Here is a 20,122-nt window from a genome sequence, read left to right as displayed (position 1 = left end):
ATGTATCATTACTAAATATTAATATTAATACATTATATTACAATACGAGTTTTTAATAAAAGTTGTGATTTTGTGCAATAGATGGCAGTAAAATAAAGATAGTTAGTATTTACCCCGGCCGGTCTCCGGTTTGTGTCCGCCACAGGTTTTATATTTCGATTTACGTCTTTGCCCAAGTCCTTAGATTTAGCCCCAGTTTACCTCGTTCGAAATTTAAAAATGAACAGAATTACTAGGCTTTCCACTAGAATCTTCCCTGTGATTAACAATGTCAGGTAAAACTAATATTTACTTGCTAAAAGATCGATTTGTATTATTAACCTAACTCCTTTCGTCATTGCATAATCATCTGATATTGAAAATGGATTGAAATCACAAACAAAACATTTTTCGCTGTATTTTCACGTTTGTAAAAAGTTTTATTCAACATGAAAATACAACGAAAAAAAGATTTTAACACCCTTAAAATTGTTTGTGACGCAGATGTCGTTTTTTTATAATTTTTTACTCCGCAATTTTTGGTTTTAAATCATGCATCATAATCTTAAAGAAACCCCTTATGATTATTACAAATGAAAAGTTGTAGTTTGAATAAAAAAGTATTTTGAGAAATCCGGGGATACACCTCCAATTATTGACAGTCAAAATTTTATATTAACCTTCATCATACGAAACGTCAGATCATAACATAACAAAAAAATAAACCGAGATAGCCCGAAGACGTCTCACTGATGGTCCCAAAAATTGTCATGTAATCTGTCATATACAGATATTTCAATCTGTTATGAAGACCTAAATTTATCTGACGAATTTATATAATAATATGATAAATAACCATTAAATAGACCACAACTGATTTACTGAATAAATACAACTTTGAGTAAATTCACTCTCTCCTAGTTCACCCATGAGGCATAAAATAATCTGCAGCCAATATCCAATCATCTTCGTTTATGATGTTTCAAATAAGATTCATTTCAATTTGGAGATAGTGAGATGATACAATTTCCTGAAATTACATTTAAATGTATTTCCATGTTTTTAGTATTTGCCTGTTGAAAATATTAGAGAATATTACATTTAGGAAAACACAGTTTTAAATTCATTTCATTTGAAATTTAGAAGTAAATTGTGTTCTTTTTAGAAGTTCTTCTATAAAAGTTTATGGAAAAAATAAACTTTAGTTTTAAAGTTATTTAAGATCCAGATAGGGCGTTTGTACACTACATGGAATTTTACCGTCCGGCATTTCAGTTAGCGTGATAAAACGATGATTGGCTTGTGCTTTTGTCCATCTTTCTTCGGATTGGTGCGTGAACATGTTGCGCATAAATTTGATCACACTAAACTGTCGTAGTCGCTTTTATTTTTCAAAACTGGACGACAAAATTCCGTGTAGTGCACTTTAGTGACTTTATAGTGATAAAAAAATTGGAGATTTCCCTGTTACAGCGTTCATCTCCCAAAATCAGCACTTATCTGATACAGAAGTGGGTAATCTCCGAATTCTACAGAATTTTTCAGATATTTAAAGCACAATCACTATTCTTGTGTCTATATGGTTAACTGCATTTTATAGGAATATAATTGGTATATTCCAACTCAGTATGCAAAAATTACTTTTCGTACTGTCACAACTGACTGATCATGGAAAAGCGATTCTTTCTCGTCACTGTGTGAGCAGAAGGAGAAGAACAGTGTTGCCAATCTGAAAATAACGTCTACATCACCAGTCTGGCTATTACAATCACACTGCTGAATTAAAAAACCAATATACAGCCTTAGCCGTATGTATTAGGCACCCCCTATAGAATTGGTTTATGTCTTTAAATGCTACGATTCTCGAAGTTCTTGTATTTTTTTCGGATTATTTCGTATTTTGATGGATTTTACCTACCACTTATTACCTGTTATCTCGACCTACGACAGTTAGGGGCGTGGTTTATTTGAAAAACACTCTTTTTACTAATTTCAAGGGTCAGTTTTATATATGAAACATTTCTCTCCAGTTATTTTAATCAGTGAATATGTAAAAAAAAATTATGTACTTTTCATTTAAGGCTTCATTATTTTATATTAAAATGCCGAAAAAATGTGATTTGAGTGAAATTGAGCACTCTCAAATACTTTTTTTGAATTTAGAAAGGGAATATAGCTAAAAAAAAAAATGCTCCCAGTGTGCGGTCTATATTCCTAATGTTAATATTTAAACCATTTATTTTATGGTTAGTCATTTTTTGTTTTATATTATTTAAAAAAAATATTTGTAATATTAGTTTATAACCACTCACCGGTTTCGACCTGTCCTGACGAAGAGACGGGTACGTCTCGAAACCAGTAGACATAAAAATCTCGGTGAGTGGTTATATACCAATATTACTTTTTTGTAAAAAAAATATGTGCCAATTTATATGTTCCCTCTACTTTGAGATTAGTCTCCATATTTCTCTCTCATTTATTTCATTTCATCGCGCGTCTCTCTATTTGGATATTTATATTACAAATAGTTAAAATAAATACCATCTGGTATAAATAAACATTTTCTTTTGATTGGGCATAATCATCAATTGATGGTTCGGATTGTAGGATGACTTCAGGCGACCCAGGCTCAGGGGCAGGAAAGGGGGGCGGCGGTGGGGGCTCCATCCGGGATGCGGGGGGAGCCTTCGGAAAGATGGAAGCCGCTCGTGAAGACCAATACTTTTACAACCAGGTTATTATAAATTTCAATAACCCTTCAGATATATTACTATATTCAATACGGTCAATGATACTGAAAAATATCTTTGCTCACTTGTTTCCTAAAATTGCCTCAAAGGTGGAGACTGACCGGAGCATTTCGTCGTAAAGTAACACGTTACGATGCGAACATTCAGGCAGTCAGTACATCGAGCCGAGCGCTCCATCCATAGTTTCGGATGCTCGGTGATGCTCGCCGCGAGCGATGTTACGACGAAATGCTCTGGTCAGTCTCCACCTTAACGATGACAAAAAGCAACATGATGAACATTTTTCTGCTGATCACTTTTGAAGTTTTTTTATTTTCTTTTCGGGCCGTTAAGGAAATGCACTTATTTAAACTATTAATAACTTTTCCTATTGCGATTTTCAAATTATTTTTTTAAAGGATCCCACGAAGCGTCAATAGAGGCTTGTCTGCAGGTGGGATAGGGAAGTTAAATGTGAAAAAGTAACACAAACACCTAGACCAACTGAAAATATCTTCCAATTTATTTTGCAATTGGCGGAAATCGAACCCGCGAAGCCAATTTCGCAGTCTAATGTCTACCCAACTACGCCATGATGCCTGCCGTGTTTAATCAATAATATAACCATGAAAAGTATAAAAATAATATAATATAACCAGGAAATGTAAACTTTAAAAAGGTTAAAGGACATAAGGAGACGAACTGCCTCGCTTCTCCCGAAATATATTACGTTTTACTCATTTATGTATTTGCTGACACTTTTTTTTAGAATGCGTTATGACTAAATCAATCATGTTAGTCAATAGATCTCAGACTAAGAAGTATGATTATATTTCCGCAGCAAAAGAAACAGCTGGAAGAGATGAAGAGTGGTTTGACTAAGGAAATTACTTTCCACGAGGAGCAGATCAAGCGTCACCAGGAAGCTCTCAAGAGACACAAGGAGAGGATCCATGATCTGGAAAAACATGAATAAGATTTTATTTTCGTAATATTTTACAATCTACAAGCTTTTGTAGCCGAGACTATGGCATTTGTTAATATGTACTGTTTTTTAATGAAAGAATTTTCATTAAGAGGAAAGATATTAAGTAGACTATTTTTCTTAATATTTACTGTTTTTAATTAGAAATTGTCATCCGAAACATAATGTTAGTGTGCATTTCACTGTGGTATTAAATTCCATATTAACATAATTTAAGAGTCCTCTTTATTTATCCCTTTAAGTCCCTTCTACTCCAGAATCTTCATCCCTCAAGAAATAAATGAATAAATCTTTACAACATTTAGAGTGTGTACACAAATCTGGATTATCTCCAATTATAGGAGTTATTTTTCATATTATTTTTTTGTCATCTCAACATGGATGTTACACGTGTGTAAAGTGATCATTTTAAAGATAATATGAAATAAATCTTTTTTGTTTTCCTTCATTATTTTTTTAAAAGTTTTGCATTTAATATCACCCTGGACTGGTATCTGATGCGCCAGATTGTCACCTTGCATTTAAGTCATTAAATATTGAGATTCATACATATATACATTCAAAATAAGTATGATGAAACAGTATGATAATAATTTTAACTTATTTAAGTTTTCTGAAAGAATCAGTAATTTATTTTACTTTTTAAAGTAATGTTAACACATTATTGTACCCTGTTTTTCCTGAACTTCGCATATGTATATAGATGTATAAAATCTATTTTTGACATTTATTATTAGGGATATTTTGCAATCAAAATGTGCAAAATTATTGTATATATGCAGATTATCTTTCCAGTTTCTGACTTCTACTTAGCAACTCGGAATTTATTCAATTTAATCACAACAAGGTGAACGGAGAAAATAAAACACAGGAATATATTATGTCTACTATTGTAAAAAAAGTTTATTTGATAATATTTACACGAAACTTACAACAACAATAAGTCAAATCTTAAAACAATACACAAATAGCTGTGTATTCAAGTCCATAGCCAGCTGGGCTCTTATGAATAATAATTCTTTACTAAAACTATCGTGGAGTATGCATTCATTTAATTCAATTATAACATAAGTTCCCAAAGTCAGTACTCGCAAGTCATTCGCCCAACGAAACTTAACATGACAAGGAAGCCGAATATTCATATTTAACAGTTTACAATAATAAGTACCGATAGAACCATTACATTTACACCTAATTTCAGGCGATCGAGAAAACCATTTTCTTCCCAATATTTCTATTGGCTGTAGATTTGTGAGATTTAATTTGCAATGTGGCAAGTCCAGTTGGATAACGAATATAGCGTTCTGTCTGTTGAAGTCTTGGTAACTGCCTACTCGTATAACTATAATGGTATATTTATCTAATTGGGAAATCATTCTTACATGCTAACCGTACCAACCATTCAACACACATTACATAAAATGACGACAAATAATTTATGACGAAAATTAATTTACAAATTATAAATAAAAATATGTCTAAAAATTCCGAATATGATTACTACTCAATAAAGATTTTATGATTTTCGAATGATATCACTTATAGCTAAAAAAATTGTGGCAAAACACATCTACCTAACTAGAGAACCGGTGAATGGAAAAACTATACATGATATAATCTTAGAATCAAATTGAGCTTTAGAAATATTTCATGACATAATTATGCATATATTTCTTGTAAATATAGGCCAAAACATTATCAAATTAGTGTTATATTGCTTTATTCAGGGGAGCGATCGTTACTGCGCTTAAGGAATTTTTATTTTATTAAACTCGTGTATCGCTGGCCAATCGATACCACATATTACATTTTACGATACATTTTATCGGAGACAAACCCCGCATAAATACTTGTGGACTGATTTGAACACATTCAAATGCATAGAGAGGTTTGCGAAGTGTTCTATTGACAAATGCATAGTGATGATATGTAGTTACTTTATTTTTTTTACTTTGTATCAGACCATAGTGGTAGAATGAAAACCCAAATAACTATTTCAAGTAAATATCGCTATATACTCGTCTAAAAACCTCCTCAAGCACCTGCTACATGCTATGAGTGCTATTTAGTAGCTTTCGAGCAGTATAAGCGTCACTTGCACAGACACATCATCTTATGTATATTTTTTTTTTATAATCATTTTAAACAACTTACATCTTGGAGACATTTTTGATATAGACATATTTTATATAGCGATACAATACCTTTTTTTTACCATTAAATTGCTTGAGTTTTACATCAGTTGTAACAGTCTGTTTTATACATCCTTTGATGGCTAAAGCTGTTATTTCTCAAATAAGAGTCAGAGATTTGACTACAATAGCGGTCATAACAATAACCCCTTAAAATTTATTTTGAGAGCGTAATAAAAACTGTCATAATCAATCAAAGGATTGAGAATGAACATTTTGAGATAAAAATTAAGAAAATGTGATATGTAGTATTAGGAATAAGCCAGCAATATTTATATTACAGCACTAATACAAGACGATGTATCAGCACATAATAGATAGCACCCTTTATTCTTAAAAATGTCAACCTCCACAAAAAGGCCTGTATTTTATCTTATAATCACAGGTAATTTCCACCTAAAAGAATAAAGATTATTGGGAGAAACACGTGCTTATGTACGCATTCATTTTCTATACTGTAAAATCTTGATACCACAACTTAACGACATATTCTACAATAATACCTCGCTGGCAGTCGCAGCTCTTCCTGCCTGTTTCGCTTTCTCGGCGGAAACAGCAGAACAGAACATGAGGTTGATAATATTCCAATATGCCCTAATAAATTGGAAGACAAAAGACACAAAGTAAGGCTAAAATGTATATCACTCGTTTTCAACAACTAACAGAGTGCCTGTTTCCATCAGCAATTCCTTTTAGTAATTATTCTAAAAAATAAAAATCACATGATATTACATTATATTAGTTATAACTGAGTTATCAGTGCATTTACACTTGTTTATGGGACGAAATTAGTATTTTCTACTCCGTTTTTATTTCCCTCACAATGTTATAGGGCTTTAAAAGCTTCTTTGAAAAGTAGCCATTTGTCGTTTACACTCATTTGTCCTTTTGGTTTGCAACAGTCGATAGAAAAAACCAGATTTCAACAAATTTTATTGTTTTCATTCATTCCAAAGTTTATCAAATAATTTTTTTTAAATCATCAGTACATTCTATGAACAAATATTAATTAAATAATTAAATATTGATAAATTTACTTATATAAAATTCTATGAATTGTGTATTTAAAGGATGCTGTATCGTCGAATTCATGTACTATGATATACAATATTCCAAATCGCAACCATCCTGTACACAATAGAATCCCCTATAAAACCTCTCATTAAATTGTATTTCTCCCATAACGGTTATACATATAAACTGCCAAACGAGGTATTACTGAAAAAATATTATATACATACAACTAATTAACGAACATCTCTTTATAATTTGTTCCGCAGTACATGTAAGTAAATATCAAGACCATACTGTAGGATAAATAAACTATACGAGGGAAAAAAGCTTTTGTTTAGCTTACCAGTAATATTATATTGGCACATGTCACAGGGTAATTCACCCTCTAAATGATAGGTATACTTATTGCTTTATGAAATTGAAACATATCGCTGCTCTAAATGAACATATAATTACATTACGAGTTTTTAATCACGGTGCGCAGTAGGAAAAACAGCTTGTTAATTGATATTTTTTGAAAAAGAACACAGACAACTGTCTTCATTCAAGTTTCAAAATTCTAATAATGCGTGGTTTCTTGCTGAAAGATAACTGATAAAAGGTTATTTTTTGTTAAATATGTATAATTAAACGTGAGTTCCCTTAACTATCACAGTTTTTCTTTTTCTTCTTCACTTAAGTGGGGTAGGCACTACTTATGTCCCTATATGAAACGCAAGCCACTGATTACACGTTGCAGTCCAGACAATCAATTAGATGCAACGGTCATTTTCTTGAATTGGGAATTATGTTTGATCATTCGTCAAATAATCATTTTTCCATAGTGTTTAAAAAATATATATACATATTTCTATATGTTGATTCAGACTTTGCTAATTGCGGGTATGAGATATGTTTGAATTTATATAAAAAGGGACTTTTTGCTGTATGACTGTATTGAATTATGCAATCTTTACAGTATCAATACCACCTTTCCTGTTGCCCGTTATAATTTGCACGTAAACATTTTCCTAAAAAGTTTTATTGCACGCTGTCAGTCCACTATGACGGTTGCGGATTGCGACTTAACAGGTGAAATAATTCGATTTAATCCGCACATTGTTTTGAACAGTTCTCATGCACTAAAAACGAAAAGTTTCAAATTACAATTCACCACATCAGAGTAGCGATATGTTCCATACATTTGTATTCCACTGGCCGAAAGCCAGTCGTGAATTGAACACAATATTACTATCGGTGATCCGTGTCAATAAGACATGTCACACGAAGTTATGCGAGTAGTTATCTCGATAGAAACAGTTATTACTAATTAATTTTCAAAATTACGATCCGCTCATGAAACTGACTAAGACTAAAGTGGTTTCCGAATATCAGCCTACGGTTCTTTGCTAGCGCTTAAGATTATCCTAGCACGTTTCCGCAACAGCATCCCTAGATGGAGTTTAGGTGAATTTCAACTTCTTGTGTGGGCTCGTCGGCCAGACGGGTTCCTGCTGAGTGGAGGCGCGCTTGCGCTCGTCCGAGTCTTCCTTGTCGGGTCGCAGGGAGTCTATGGAGGCCACTATCTTGAGGGCGGGCCCCAGCTTCATGGACATGGCCATGACGAGGTGCTCCGGGCGGATGAGGACGAGGGCCTCTCCGTCCACTTCCTGGAGGATGAACTCCTCGGCGTAGACGGCGCACCCGGGAATGCCCCGGATGAACTCGGAGACTTGATTCACGTTCCACTTGAGCGCCGCGTGCGGTTCCTTCCCGTTACCCGACGCATCTTCGGCATTTGAAGCGGAAGAGGTTTTAATGGGATCCTTGGCTTCGGGACCGCCGGCTGTAGCAACAATAATTTAAAAAAATTAACATGACAAAGGCACTAATAATATTAAATATTTATTTACACTTTACAATATATACTTACAATCTTGCGTTTCCGAATCACCCAGATCCTCGTTGGAGTCAACCGATGTACCGGTGGCTGAACCTCTTCTGAAAATATAAAAAAAAGTCAATTGGAATGCTGAGAATATGGTCGAAAACTTGAGGCGAGATGAAACTTTGCCAGGATTATGGCCATATGCATACTTTTAGCATCTATGGATATTTTTTGAAGTCACAATAACGGCAGGGTAATTTGCATTTGAAGATGCCTATGACATCATCATTCTCCTACCGGCAGTTACAAACATTTTGCTCTAAGCGCTACGTAATTTGAAACAAAAATTGTACCAATGCATTTTTCATTCCAAATAACTTTCTATTTTGGTGCAAGAAGTTAACATATTTCGGATGGGTATTTTTTAAGCCTGCTAACCGCCGGGACCTGATAATTATGTACATATAGTTAAGACCTTAACAAAGATATATAAAGAAGTGTTTTAAAAAAATAATAAGAGTTGTATAATACCTGGCTTCGTGTCTCCGACTGCAGGTGTTGTTGCAGAAGCGCTTGGCTCTCTTGAGTGACTTGCCGCAGTACTCGCACTTGTCCTCCACCACCCGCTGCACTCCCGTGATGCCCGTGTTGGAAGCAATATTAAGTTTCCTCCCTGCAATTCAACATTGTTAACCATTTTGTACCTCATTAGATCTTACTGTAACCTACAAATAAATATGGCAAACACTCGCAAGACAACAAAAACGTAAATAATCAAAACCAAGCTAACAATTCTAACTCTTGTCTGCCCCGAATTGCACATAGAGTACTGCAAAACACAATGAAATAGTACCGTGAATAAAATAATTATAATTTATTTGTTAAAGGTTTCTTAACCTGATATGAAACATGTATCATTCTTCCCTTTTTTATGAAAGAAGTATCCCAGGGCTTACGACCTGGCATTTGGTTCGCGAAAGCGATCACTTTGTACACTTGTGTAATGTTCACCACTCTGCCCATTATTAAATATCCAATGCAATGGTTTTAGATCCTTTCGCATACCGGTAAGGTGAATGTTACAAAAGTGTACAAAGTGATCGCTAAAGTCAGCCAAATGCCAGGTCGTAAGCCCTGGGATGCTCAGATTTCCATCTTTAAAAAAGGGAAGAATGATACATGTTTCATATCAAGTTGATATACCTTTAAAAAATTGATATCTCATCCGTAGGGTGATAATCCAGTATTCGATATAATAATAATATTAATATTGTTAATTATAATTAACCTTCATCCGGCCGGGAATCAAACCCAGAATCTGATTCATGGCAGTACTCATCAGTGAAGCGACACTAGATGCGGACCAAACGTGATAGTGAATTATTAACACACCTCTGTCCTGAGATCCTGGCAATTCTCTGTTGTTATCTTGAGCTGTTTGCTCGCGTTCCGCCGTCCATTCCCGCAAAGGTCGGTTCACCTGAGAAATTATAATTTCATTTAAGTAAAATAAAAAAATTAAAAATTAATAAGCAAACTAATTAATTTCAAAACTAACAAATATATATATGCGATTATTAACTTGTGGATTTTTTCCAGCACATTTATTTTTTGAGTTATGCATGTCATTTTAGATTGCATAGCCATAAAATTGTTCGTCTTAAAGTATGTTTATTTGCACATTCAGCGATTAGATTACTACCGTCTCATATTGGATTCCATACTGAATTAGTACAATAAACGGTGATTTTTAGTAAACGAGGTCTTATAATCGATGTGACCTTTTGTGTGTTTTAAAGAAGAATAGCTAATACTCACCGCAAAAGGTTCCGACGCTTCCTGTATGACAAATCCCTCAATAACATGAGTGAGGATGTTGGGCTTCACCATGGCTTTAGGAAGACGCTTATCTGATACACTCGAGTTCTGCAAACCTATAATTAAAATATAATGTAAACCAAAAGAAAAATCTTGAAATTAAAACACATTGAGCTGATAGATTCTACACAAGTTATGCCATAATTAAAAAAATATTATGAAATTCTGCTCCCTTCAGTGATATTTTCATACAGTAGGTACCTACTTGAGCTCTTCTAACCTTTTTCCATGCCAAATGGTGTATAGGGCACTACATCCCAAAAACGCAGTGTTACATTGACTGCTAATTATATGAAGACAGGATGATCAGTCGTGCTCTTCAGGTGCTAGTTCCGGGTGATATTAAACAAATATCAGAGTGAAAAATGCTTATATTTATTTTGACTCCTTGGGAATTGAACTCGGAACCTCCAGTATGGTAGTCAAACACGCTAACCATTGTATTACTAGACTTCAATCACTACAAATTAATACAAGTTCAAAATACTTAATTGAAAACTTAAATCGCGATAATTGACATTATAGGTCCCTTAGAGACAAAATTGTCCGCCTCTGTAGTGTAATGGTCAGCACGCTCAGCTACCGTTCTGGAGGTCCCGGGTTCGATTCCCAGGGGGGGTCAAATAAATGTGATTTTTTCACTGTAATATTTATTCAATATTACCCTGGACTGGGTCCTGAAGCGGAGGGCTGATCACCTTTCCTTCATGTGTAAATGATCAAGATAACACTGCGTTTATATGACGCAGTGCCCTATGCACCATTGGGTGCGGATAAGGGTTTAATAAAAAAAAAAGAAAATAAAAAAAGAGACAAAATAAAGGGTTCATGTATTCGTGAAAGCCTGGGTGTAACAGATATATAATGTAGAGGGAAGACAATTGAGATAGTATGGGCGCATAGGACGCAGAGAACCTGATCATATTGTGAACTGGGCAATCGCCATGGATCTTCTTCGAAAAACAAAAGGAAGACCAAAGAATTCATGGATACTGCAGAAAGAAAACACGATTCAAAGGCATGGCCTAGATGGTGTTGTCCATGACAGAGGGACCTAAGGACGAGGAGAGCTGATTTCGACAGTTTGCATAGACGATTAGTTGGGATGGAGCTAGGAAGAAGAACATTGACATTATGGGCAGGAAATTTTCAAATTTCACAAACAGTATATTCTTCTCCTATTGTCTCAATCCTATGGATTGGTCTGTAGCAACAAATGACACCTCTTTCGCCACTCGGGAATATTTTGTGAAACCCTCTTCAGTTCCTCATACGTCAAACAGCCCATGTCTTCGTATAAGTCGCAAAGATATTCGCGGCGTGTACAACCTCTGGTGTTCCCTCTATTACCAGGTGCAGGAAACCCTCCTATCTCCTGTTTAAACATGTGACCGTATTTTCTAAACATTGACAGTGACCGTGACAATGTATTCAAATCTTTTATTATTATTATTTTTCAAAAGGAATAACTCGCAAAGCGTCTAATTCAGACGCTTGTCTGCAGGTAGGATAGTAAGGATAGGGAAGGTAAATGTGAAAAATACATCACATAGGTTTAAATGATCACTTTACACACATGTAACAATTCACCAATTCTACCCATGATTGACAACCACACTCTCAAATTCTTGGAAGTTCTATATTTATGATCCAATTTTGAAACATTGTACAAGAATTGCTAGAATTTTCACTAGTGACATCTTATGGAAAGACGAAGAAGCTTTTTTATTGAGCAGAAACTCTTTTTTTTTTTAAAGGAATAACCCGCAAAGCGTCTATTTTAGATGCTTGTCTGCAGGTAGGATAGTAAGGATAGGGAAGTTAAATGTGATAAATTCATCACTAACACCCAGACCAATTGAAAATGAATCTTTCTTGAATTAATTTTGCTACTGGCGGGAATCAAACCCGCGACGCCAGTTTCGCAGTCAAGCGTCTACCCAACTACGCCTTTTGAAACTACATTCGAGAATCATGGTACAAAACGAGATATTCCATGATCTGAAGACCTACCTATGGAAGTGGGCACGTGATTCATGACGTTCAGGTTGGCCTGCACTTGCTGGAACTGCGCCTGGCTGCTGGCCACCGCCTCTGTCTTCTTCCCCTCGGGGAGCGCAGCGGGGGCCGCATGCTCCGGTGCCACGGGAGGCCCCTCTGTCGCCCCCGACTCCAGTTCCCCGCCAGCCGCAGTCCCAGTGGTAGAACTAGTACCAGTGCTGGCGGTCACGCTGAGAATTTCAGCTTTTTTGTCAGTATCTGAAAATGGTTACCGTTCATGTCATGCATTTCACAGAATATATTTTCTTAGGAAATAAAGTAATCTATGGAACCGATTGCTCTGGGATTTACATGTAAAAAAAACACCCTGAGAATAAAATATATACATAAATAAAACCCTTATCCGCACCCCAATTGTGCATAGGGCACTGCATCATACAAACGCAGTGTTATCTTGATCGTTAAAACATGAAGGAAAGGTGATCAGCCCTTCGCTTCAGGTACCAGTCCAGGGTAATATGGAATAAATATTAGAGTGAAAAAATCACATGTATTTATTTGACCCCCCTGGGAATCGAACCCGGGACCTCCAGAATGGTACTCGAGCGTGCTGACCATTACACTACGGAGGCGGGTTTTACATGTAAAAAAAAAAAAAAAATAGTTTTTCTAAATACATTTACGATTGTAATTACGCCTTATGATTAGCGTGTTTAGCTACCGTGCTGGAGGTCCCGGGTTCGATTCCCAGGGGAGGGGGGATTAAAATAAATTGTAGTGATTTAATACTCTTATATTCATTTAATATTATCCTGGACTGATTCCTGAAGCGCAGGAGTGATCACCTTGCTTTCATGTAAGTAATGACCAAGATAGCACTGCGTCAATAAGATGCAGTGCCCTATGCACCATTGGGTCCGGATAAGGGTTAGAAGAAGATCAATTTATATTAATAATACGTACGCCTTGAATGTAAGTTTGTTATATATCGTAGTCGTACAGGAGAAAGTGACCAACTAACAAAACGTAAAATGTTCAGGAGGGCCATTTAAGTCACTTTTGCTTGGCAAGAAAATAAACATCAATGCAGTTAGTCATTTTTAACAAGTCAATATATTATGCTTTCAATTTTATAATCCTTTGGGATATTTTTCAGGGCAATATTAAGCTAGTAAGATATCAAATAGTTAATGATGTTTTTGTAAAAAATACACTTGGTCACTTTCTCCTGTATGACTACGATATGTATTATTTATTGAATAATTGTTAATATGTCTTGTTTATTGATTATTCAATTCAAACCCTTATCCGCACCCCAATGGTGCATAGGGCACTGCATTATATAAACACAGTGTTATCTTGATCGTTAACATGAAGGAAAGGTGATCAGCCCTCCGCTTCAGGTAACAGTCCAGGGTAATATTGAATAAATATTAGAGTGAAAAAATCACTTATATTTATCTGACACCCCCTGGGAATCGAACCCGGGACCTCCAGAACGGTAGCCGAGCGTGCTTACCATTACACTACGGAGGCAGTCAAATATTGAATAAACAACATGAAAAAAATTAATTGAATTGAAAACTCACCCATGGCGCTGGACGGCGTGGTGTTGGTCTGGGTTTGGGAGACGGCCATGGAGACCACGGGCGCGCTGGTCAGGGTTGGCAGCGGGGGCAGGGTGGTGGTGGGGGGCAACTGCAGGAGGGACACCCCCCCGCCCAGCACTGTCTCCCCCAGGGACTGCACCTCCAGACTCATCATCCCGGGCTCCAAGACAGCCTGACCGATGCTGATGATCTAGCAAACAATCAAAATTATGAGCATGTGGCTTACAAATCATGTTTGATGTAATTCAAAATGGCGTCAAAGTGCAAAAGACATAAATTATAGACATACATTGTGTCGGGTTGTGGTCCCGTGGTTAGTTTCGTAGACTCAGAGTTTCGTGAGTCAGAGTTTCTCGGTTTGAACCCACTCTACTACAATTCGATACCTATTTCTAATAATGAGCCGCTTAGGCTCACAGAAATAGTATAAAATGAAATCGTTAATTGAAAAGTGTTTTTGTAAATAATAAAAAACACAAATACTTTTCTTTTTTTAACAATTAAAATTGATACAGTAAAATAAAATGGCACCAAAATCAGCAGTGACAAATTTCATTCCATTTTCCATACATAAACTGATGCACAGCGACGTTTTGAACAGAAGCAGCTAAAAATCAAAGTAGCGTTTTTTTTTAACAAAGTAAAATTATAAGCACATTCTTATTTAAAATATTAATGTTCTAAATTTTTGATAAGCGTACACTTATTACATGCGCCAAAACGGCAGAGGTTATCAGCTCAGATAATGGGTTAATTTACTAATCCAATTACATATACTCCTTCACATTAAAAATATTTATTCAGCATTATATTTTTTGTATTTATTGACCCATATTTCAAATCTTCGCTTTGTATGGGTCCACCTTGTAGTGGGTCCAAAAATTTTGGCAAAATCATTATTCAAATTAAGATTTTTTTATTGTGATTGCATTTGTTTTAAGTGCCCTCATTTGTTAATATGTATTTTATTATAAATTTTCCAAAACCGACATCATTGACTAGCGCTGTACTAGCTGTTGATCGTATTTTTACCCTCTTAGCAAAAAATAAAATAAACGAGACACTTCGGTTTGCTTAAATTTTATTTCATAAAATGTTTTACTTAGTTGATTCTCTGTTTAAGTGAAAAAAATGTTTTTAAATAACTACTTTGAAATGTTCTATCTTTGTTATTACATTTTCTGAATGTGTTGAAAGTGTGCTCGATGGCTATGCGACCCTAATGGACTCAAGCCAGATGTGCCAAACGCGACAAATTTTACCACACAATTTAAACCAAAGGAAAATAAACCTTTCCACTTAACCTTTGTTTGTTTTGTCCAAGAATAAACAATGTATCATATAATATTACAGCGAAGCGCCCTTGAGGTAGTATTGTAGAAAAATGACACTATTTGAATTATATATAATTACATCATCAAAAAAAATATTTCCAAGAGTAAATTTTGACCAGTTTTGACAATTTTGTGGATTCTGTTTTAAATTTAAACACATTAAATTTGTTTTGAATACCTTTGTATCAGATTCAATCTTGGAGTTAGGAGTGGTAGGAACGGGAGACATCATGGGTTGGTGTTCGGGAGACATCATAGTCGGCTGCAATTGGGTTTGTTGTTGCGGCTGACTTTGCTGCTGAATCTGCTGCTGCTGTTGTTGTTGTTGTTGTTGTTGCTGCACAGAGTGCTGCAACTGTTGCACCTGCTGCTGTTGCTGAGGCTGCTGCAACTGTTGCTGGGGCTGCGACAACTGCTGGTTAGGTTGCTGCAGCTGATGATTAGGCTGCTGCAGGGACGGTTGCTGTTGCTGTTGCAACTGCTGGAATTGTTGCATCTGTTGCTGCGGTTGCTGCAGCTGCTGCTGGGGCTGCTGCATGGCCTGTTGCATGAGCTGCTGAGACGGCTGCAGTTGCTGAGACTGTTGCTGCATCTGCTGGTTGAGTTGCTGCATCTGCGCCGGCGAGGAGGCGGGGGACTGGAGCGGCGACATGACGGCCTGGCTCTGCTGCCCGAGGACGTTCATGGGGTTCTGCGGAGGCTGGAGGGTCCCCTGAGGTGAAGCCAAACCGGTCTGGCTCATCTACAGAGCGAACATTTAATAGACCATCATACAAAAAGTAAGCCAAATAGTATTAGGAAACCAAAAAAGTTTGTGCGGTACTTCATTACCAATCAATAGGTGCGAATCTACACCAAATCCCATGTGATCAAATCCTTCGTCTGAATGTCGGGTCATATTTCAATTTGTAAAGCCTTTTTGGCAACATTTTGAACCATTTTCATTTACCTGGCTTCAACTGCTGTTTCAACCTCATTTAAATATTTTAGTTCACCTCCGCGATCTTCTATCGACCTTTAGCCCGCCTGATGGTGCACAGGGCACTGCATGGAATCAGCGCAGTGTCACCTTGATGGTGAGATGACATTGTTCCGCACAAACATTTTGTTGGTTACCTAGCAATTGTATTTATTGTTACCATAAAGCTAAATCTCTGATCGTGGGAGAAGGGGCGATGACTATCCGTCCACCTATTAGCTTCAGATTTTACTCTTTCTGGATCGCAGCTATTGCGACCGTCCTCGCTCTCTTCCAGCGTACCACTGTGGGGGGAGGGGGCCGAGGCACCTACATTCTGTCTTCTTGTCTACAATTATGAATACAAGATACAAAAACACGACCGGGCGTTTATTCACAATGCTACTCCCGAAAGCCCATACCTGTTGGATGTCATGCAGATACTGAACAAATAAGGAATTTTAGTGACCAAAGTTAGAACAAAATCCGCTAGGACATAACACGGAATCAATGTCACAATCTAATCCTTTTTAAACGCTTGAGTCTGTGTGCCTGTTGTGACTTCAGTCATTAAATTAGCAAGTGGGAAAAACAGCTATTAGATAAACACAAATGAATTAGGACTAAATATATATATGCACAATGGAAATCGTTTAATAAAAAAAAAATACTTGACATGAAATATCAGTTATAAATTTTGATTCAAAGAAATATTATATAATTTCATATAATTATTTTCTTTTAGCACAAAATTAAAAGAGAAAAGAATACAAAATGAAATACTAATAATAAAATAATAAAACCCTTATCCGCACCCAAATGGTGCATAGGGCACTGCGTCATATAAACGCAGTGTTATCTTGATCGTTTACACATGAAGGAAAGGTGATCAGCCCTCCGCTTCAAGTACCAGTCCAGGGTAATATTGAATAAATATTACAGTAAAAAAAAATCACTCATATTTATTCTTACCCCCCCTGGGAATCGAACCCGGGTCCTCCAGAACGGTAGCCGAGCGTGCTGACCATTACACTACGGAGGCGGACAAAATGAAGTACTAATTAAAGAAAACTTTTCCAAAGACTAAAATGACTATTTTTGTCTTGTCGGCCTTCATTTATGTTAAAATATGTATTTCCAAAATGGCAAATTTTATAAAGTTTATAAAATAAAAGTAGAACTTTTTTTTAACCACTTTATATTGGAACTTTTCTTCAACCGATTTCGACAAGGACATTGTCATAATCATCAGGGATAAATATGTACTCATCAAAAAACATGTACTTGTCAAAACCGGTTAGAGAAAAGTACAAATAAAAAAGTGGTTAAAAACAAAGTTTTGATTTTATTTTATAAAGATTATAAAATATGCCACAAAGTATCTACAAGAATATTCAAGAAAAGTTATTTCTTACAATCGTATGGTTTCATTTTAAACGGTTTCCGCTGTTTGTGTTTGAATACAGTAAAAATATTGTGTTGCACTATTCATTTTCAAAAAAGGTTTCCAGAAGTCAATTTAAAAGAACATGTGTTAGACATTTTGTGTTGTTTTGAGTGTGTAAAGGGTGCTATGGTGGTGAAAGGTGGTATTGTTTGCATGCTGTGGTAGTGATTGTCCTGACGAAGAGACGCGTACGTCTCGAAACCGGTAGACATAAAAATCTCGGTGAATGGTTAAATACTAATTATTATTAACACTTTTGTAAAAAAATAAATAAGTAAAAATGACTAACCACAAAGTAAATGCTTTAAATATGAATAATATTAAGAATATTAAAAGAGCCACTAAAATTCCTTATTGAAAGGGTTAAACATATATGCGAGGGGTAATTTTAAAGTTCAAATATTAGATTTCTCTTTTACCTGCGGTGACATGATGGGAGGCTGCGACAGGGCCATGATGGGTCCTTGAGCCGTGTGCAAGGTGGTCCCTTGAAGTCCACTCGCAGCCATGAGCTGGTTACTCTGCAGCATTCCAGAGTTGCTCAGGGCATTCTATAATACATCACATAAGTACTTAACACATTTCGGAAGGTGTATTTTTTATACCTGCGGACCGCTGGCGACGGGATTTGAGAAGTATAGATTAAAAGTTAAGACCTTAATAAAAAGATTGGTATATAATATTCATATAAAAATATTGGATAATTCCTTCTATTCGCCTTTGAAATGAGGCCGGCACAGAAGGTAAAAATACCCTTGCCATCCTTAAGCACCAATCGACCGAACGGGTAGAAATACCTTTCCCGTCCTTAGTGAGTTAAAATAAACCGATTAAAAGTATAACTCATTATTTACAGAACGGTGGCCCAGATCCACATTGAAAAAATAGAGGAAAATGGGGTAATCTATCAATTTATGAATACTTAAATACCTAGGTGCTTTTATAATTTTTTTATATCCGGCTCCGTAGTTTAGCGGTTAGCGCATTTGGCTACCGTGCTGGAGGTCCTAGGTTTGATTCCCAGAGGGGTCAAAACAAATAGGTGGTTTTCACTTTCATATTCATTAAATATAACCGTAGACTGGCAGCGCAAGGCTGATCACCTTGCCTTTGTGCAATTATTAAACAAGATGACACTGCGTCGATATGAAGCGGAGTCCTATGCACCATTGGGTGCATTATAAGGGTTAGAAAAAGAAGACAAATTTGTGTAATAAACATCAATGGAATAAAGACAAACATTCATGATGTTAATCTTTTAAAATATATTTTTATTTACAGTGAATTAATTTAAGACAGAATTGTACAAAAAGTAAATCAAAAGCTATTAAAGCAACATATAAGTAAATGTGCATTATTTACAAGTCTTAGTAACAAAATATTTACAGAGAAGCGAAAACGATAAAAACCAACATGAAAATTTAGTGGATACTGGCTAGCTTATAAAAAAAACTTCATTTAGCATTAAGCTAAAAATAATAATCTAGAAACGAACAACAATAAAAACCTTTTTGCTACCCATCAATATTTTAATGAAAATTATAATTCTGCAGCGTAATGTTTAATACCTTATTTGTGATATAATTTTTATTTTAACTTGCCACAGACTACTTCATTTACAAGTGTCGAGAATCGAGTAACGCTTATTTTGTCACTAAAACATATTCGAAACATAAATTTCTTTCATTATCAAAATAATTCATAGTTTTTTCCACTAGATAAACATAGGACAATATTTTCAACCATATGAAAAAGTTGTGTGATCAAGACATAATATTTTGTAAGTAACTGTACCAATTAACAGAGGAAACCAAGAGACAGTGCTGATGCTACAACAACAGTGTCTGACAATACAAAATATGTGTATACAATACAATATAAAATTGAATATGTGTGAATTTAACAAGGTAGACTTCATGCTTTTGAAATTGCAGATCCTTACAATAGTTTTGAAAAACCAAATTAAGAAATGACTTCTTGTGGAGAAAAACCAAATTAAGAAACAATTTCTTGTGAAGAAAAACCAAATAAAGAAACAATTTCTTGTGTTTTTATTATTTACTCAAATATTTCAATTTCATACTACATATTTCTGTGAGCCTAAGCGGCTCATTATTAGAAATAGGTA

General features: G+C 35.6%; 2 protein-coding genes across 3 annotated transcripts in view; one reads left to right on the top strand and one right to left on the bottom strand.

Moving 5' to 3' along the window:
- The first annotated feature begins 132 nt into the window (after positions 1–132).
- On the top strand, positions 133–3,904 carry LOC148312861 (ATPase inhibitor mai-2, mitochondrial-like). Its single transcript, XM_088272732.1, has 3 exons — positions 133–275; positions 2,587–2,713; positions 3,550–3,904. The coding sequence occupies exons 1-3, from the start codon at positions 220–222 to the stop codon at positions 3,682–3,684; spliced, it is 318 nt and encodes a 105-aa protein (XP_088128858.1). The 5' UTR covers positions 133–219; the 3' UTR covers positions 3,685–3,904.
- A 3,650-nt stretch (positions 3,905–7,554) lies between these two features.
- LOC148312860 (uncharacterized) overlaps positions 7,555–20,122 on the bottom strand; it is a 35,454-nt gene continuing 22,886 nt past the window's right edge. Inside the window, exons 15-24 of one of the 2 annotated variants that reach the window (XM_088272465.1) lie at positions 18,414–18,545; positions 16,729–16,896; positions 15,768–16,331; positions 14,235–14,445; positions 12,658–12,903; positions 10,585–10,700; positions 10,159–10,246; positions 9,298–9,439; positions 8,812–8,879; positions 7,555–8,724 (exon numbers count right to left, since the gene is read on the bottom strand). In XM_088272465.1, coding sequence (XP_088128591.1) covers positions 8,342–8,724; positions 8,812–8,879; positions 9,298–9,439; positions 10,159–10,246; positions 10,585–10,700; positions 12,658–12,903; positions 14,235–14,445; positions 15,768–16,331; positions 16,729–16,896; positions 18,414–18,545 — 2,118 coding nt within the window. In that variant the 3' untranslated portion in view covers positions 7,555–8,341. The remainder of the gene's footprint in view (positions 8,725–8,811; positions 8,880–9,297; positions 9,440–10,158; positions 10,247–10,584; positions 10,701–12,657; positions 12,904–14,234; positions 14,446–15,767; positions 16,332–16,728; positions 16,897–18,413; positions 18,546–20,122) is intronic. The other variant, XM_088272472.1, reaches the window with a different exon arrangement.

Source organism: Brachycentrus maculatus, unplaced genomic scaffold (genome assembly GCF_059751285.1).
Source record: "Brachycentrus maculatus isolate JH-2025_06_01 unplaced genomic scaffold, ASM5975128v1 h1tg000031l, whole genome shotgun sequence".
Lineage (NCBI taxonomy): Eukaryota > Metazoa > Arthropoda > Insecta > Trichoptera > Brachycentridae > Brachycentrus > Brachycentrus maculatus.
Note: the sequence above shows the minus strand (reverse complement) of the source record. Positions and strands in the feature narration are given on the sequence as shown.

Excerpts from the sequence above, each read along its gene's own strand:
- LOC148312861 (XM_088272732.1), top strand. The coding sequence starts at position 220 with ATGAACAGAATTACTAGGCTTTCCACTAGAATCTTCCCTGTGATTAAC. Across the intron at positions 276-2,586 it reads CCTGTGATTAACAATGTCAG|GATGACTTCAGGCGACCCAG; the intron begins GTAAAACTAATA and ends TTCGGATTGTAG. Across the intron at positions 2,714-3,549 it reads ACCAATACTTTTACAACCAG|CAAAAGAAACAGCTGGAAGA; the intron begins GTTATTATAAAT and ends ATATTTCCGCAG.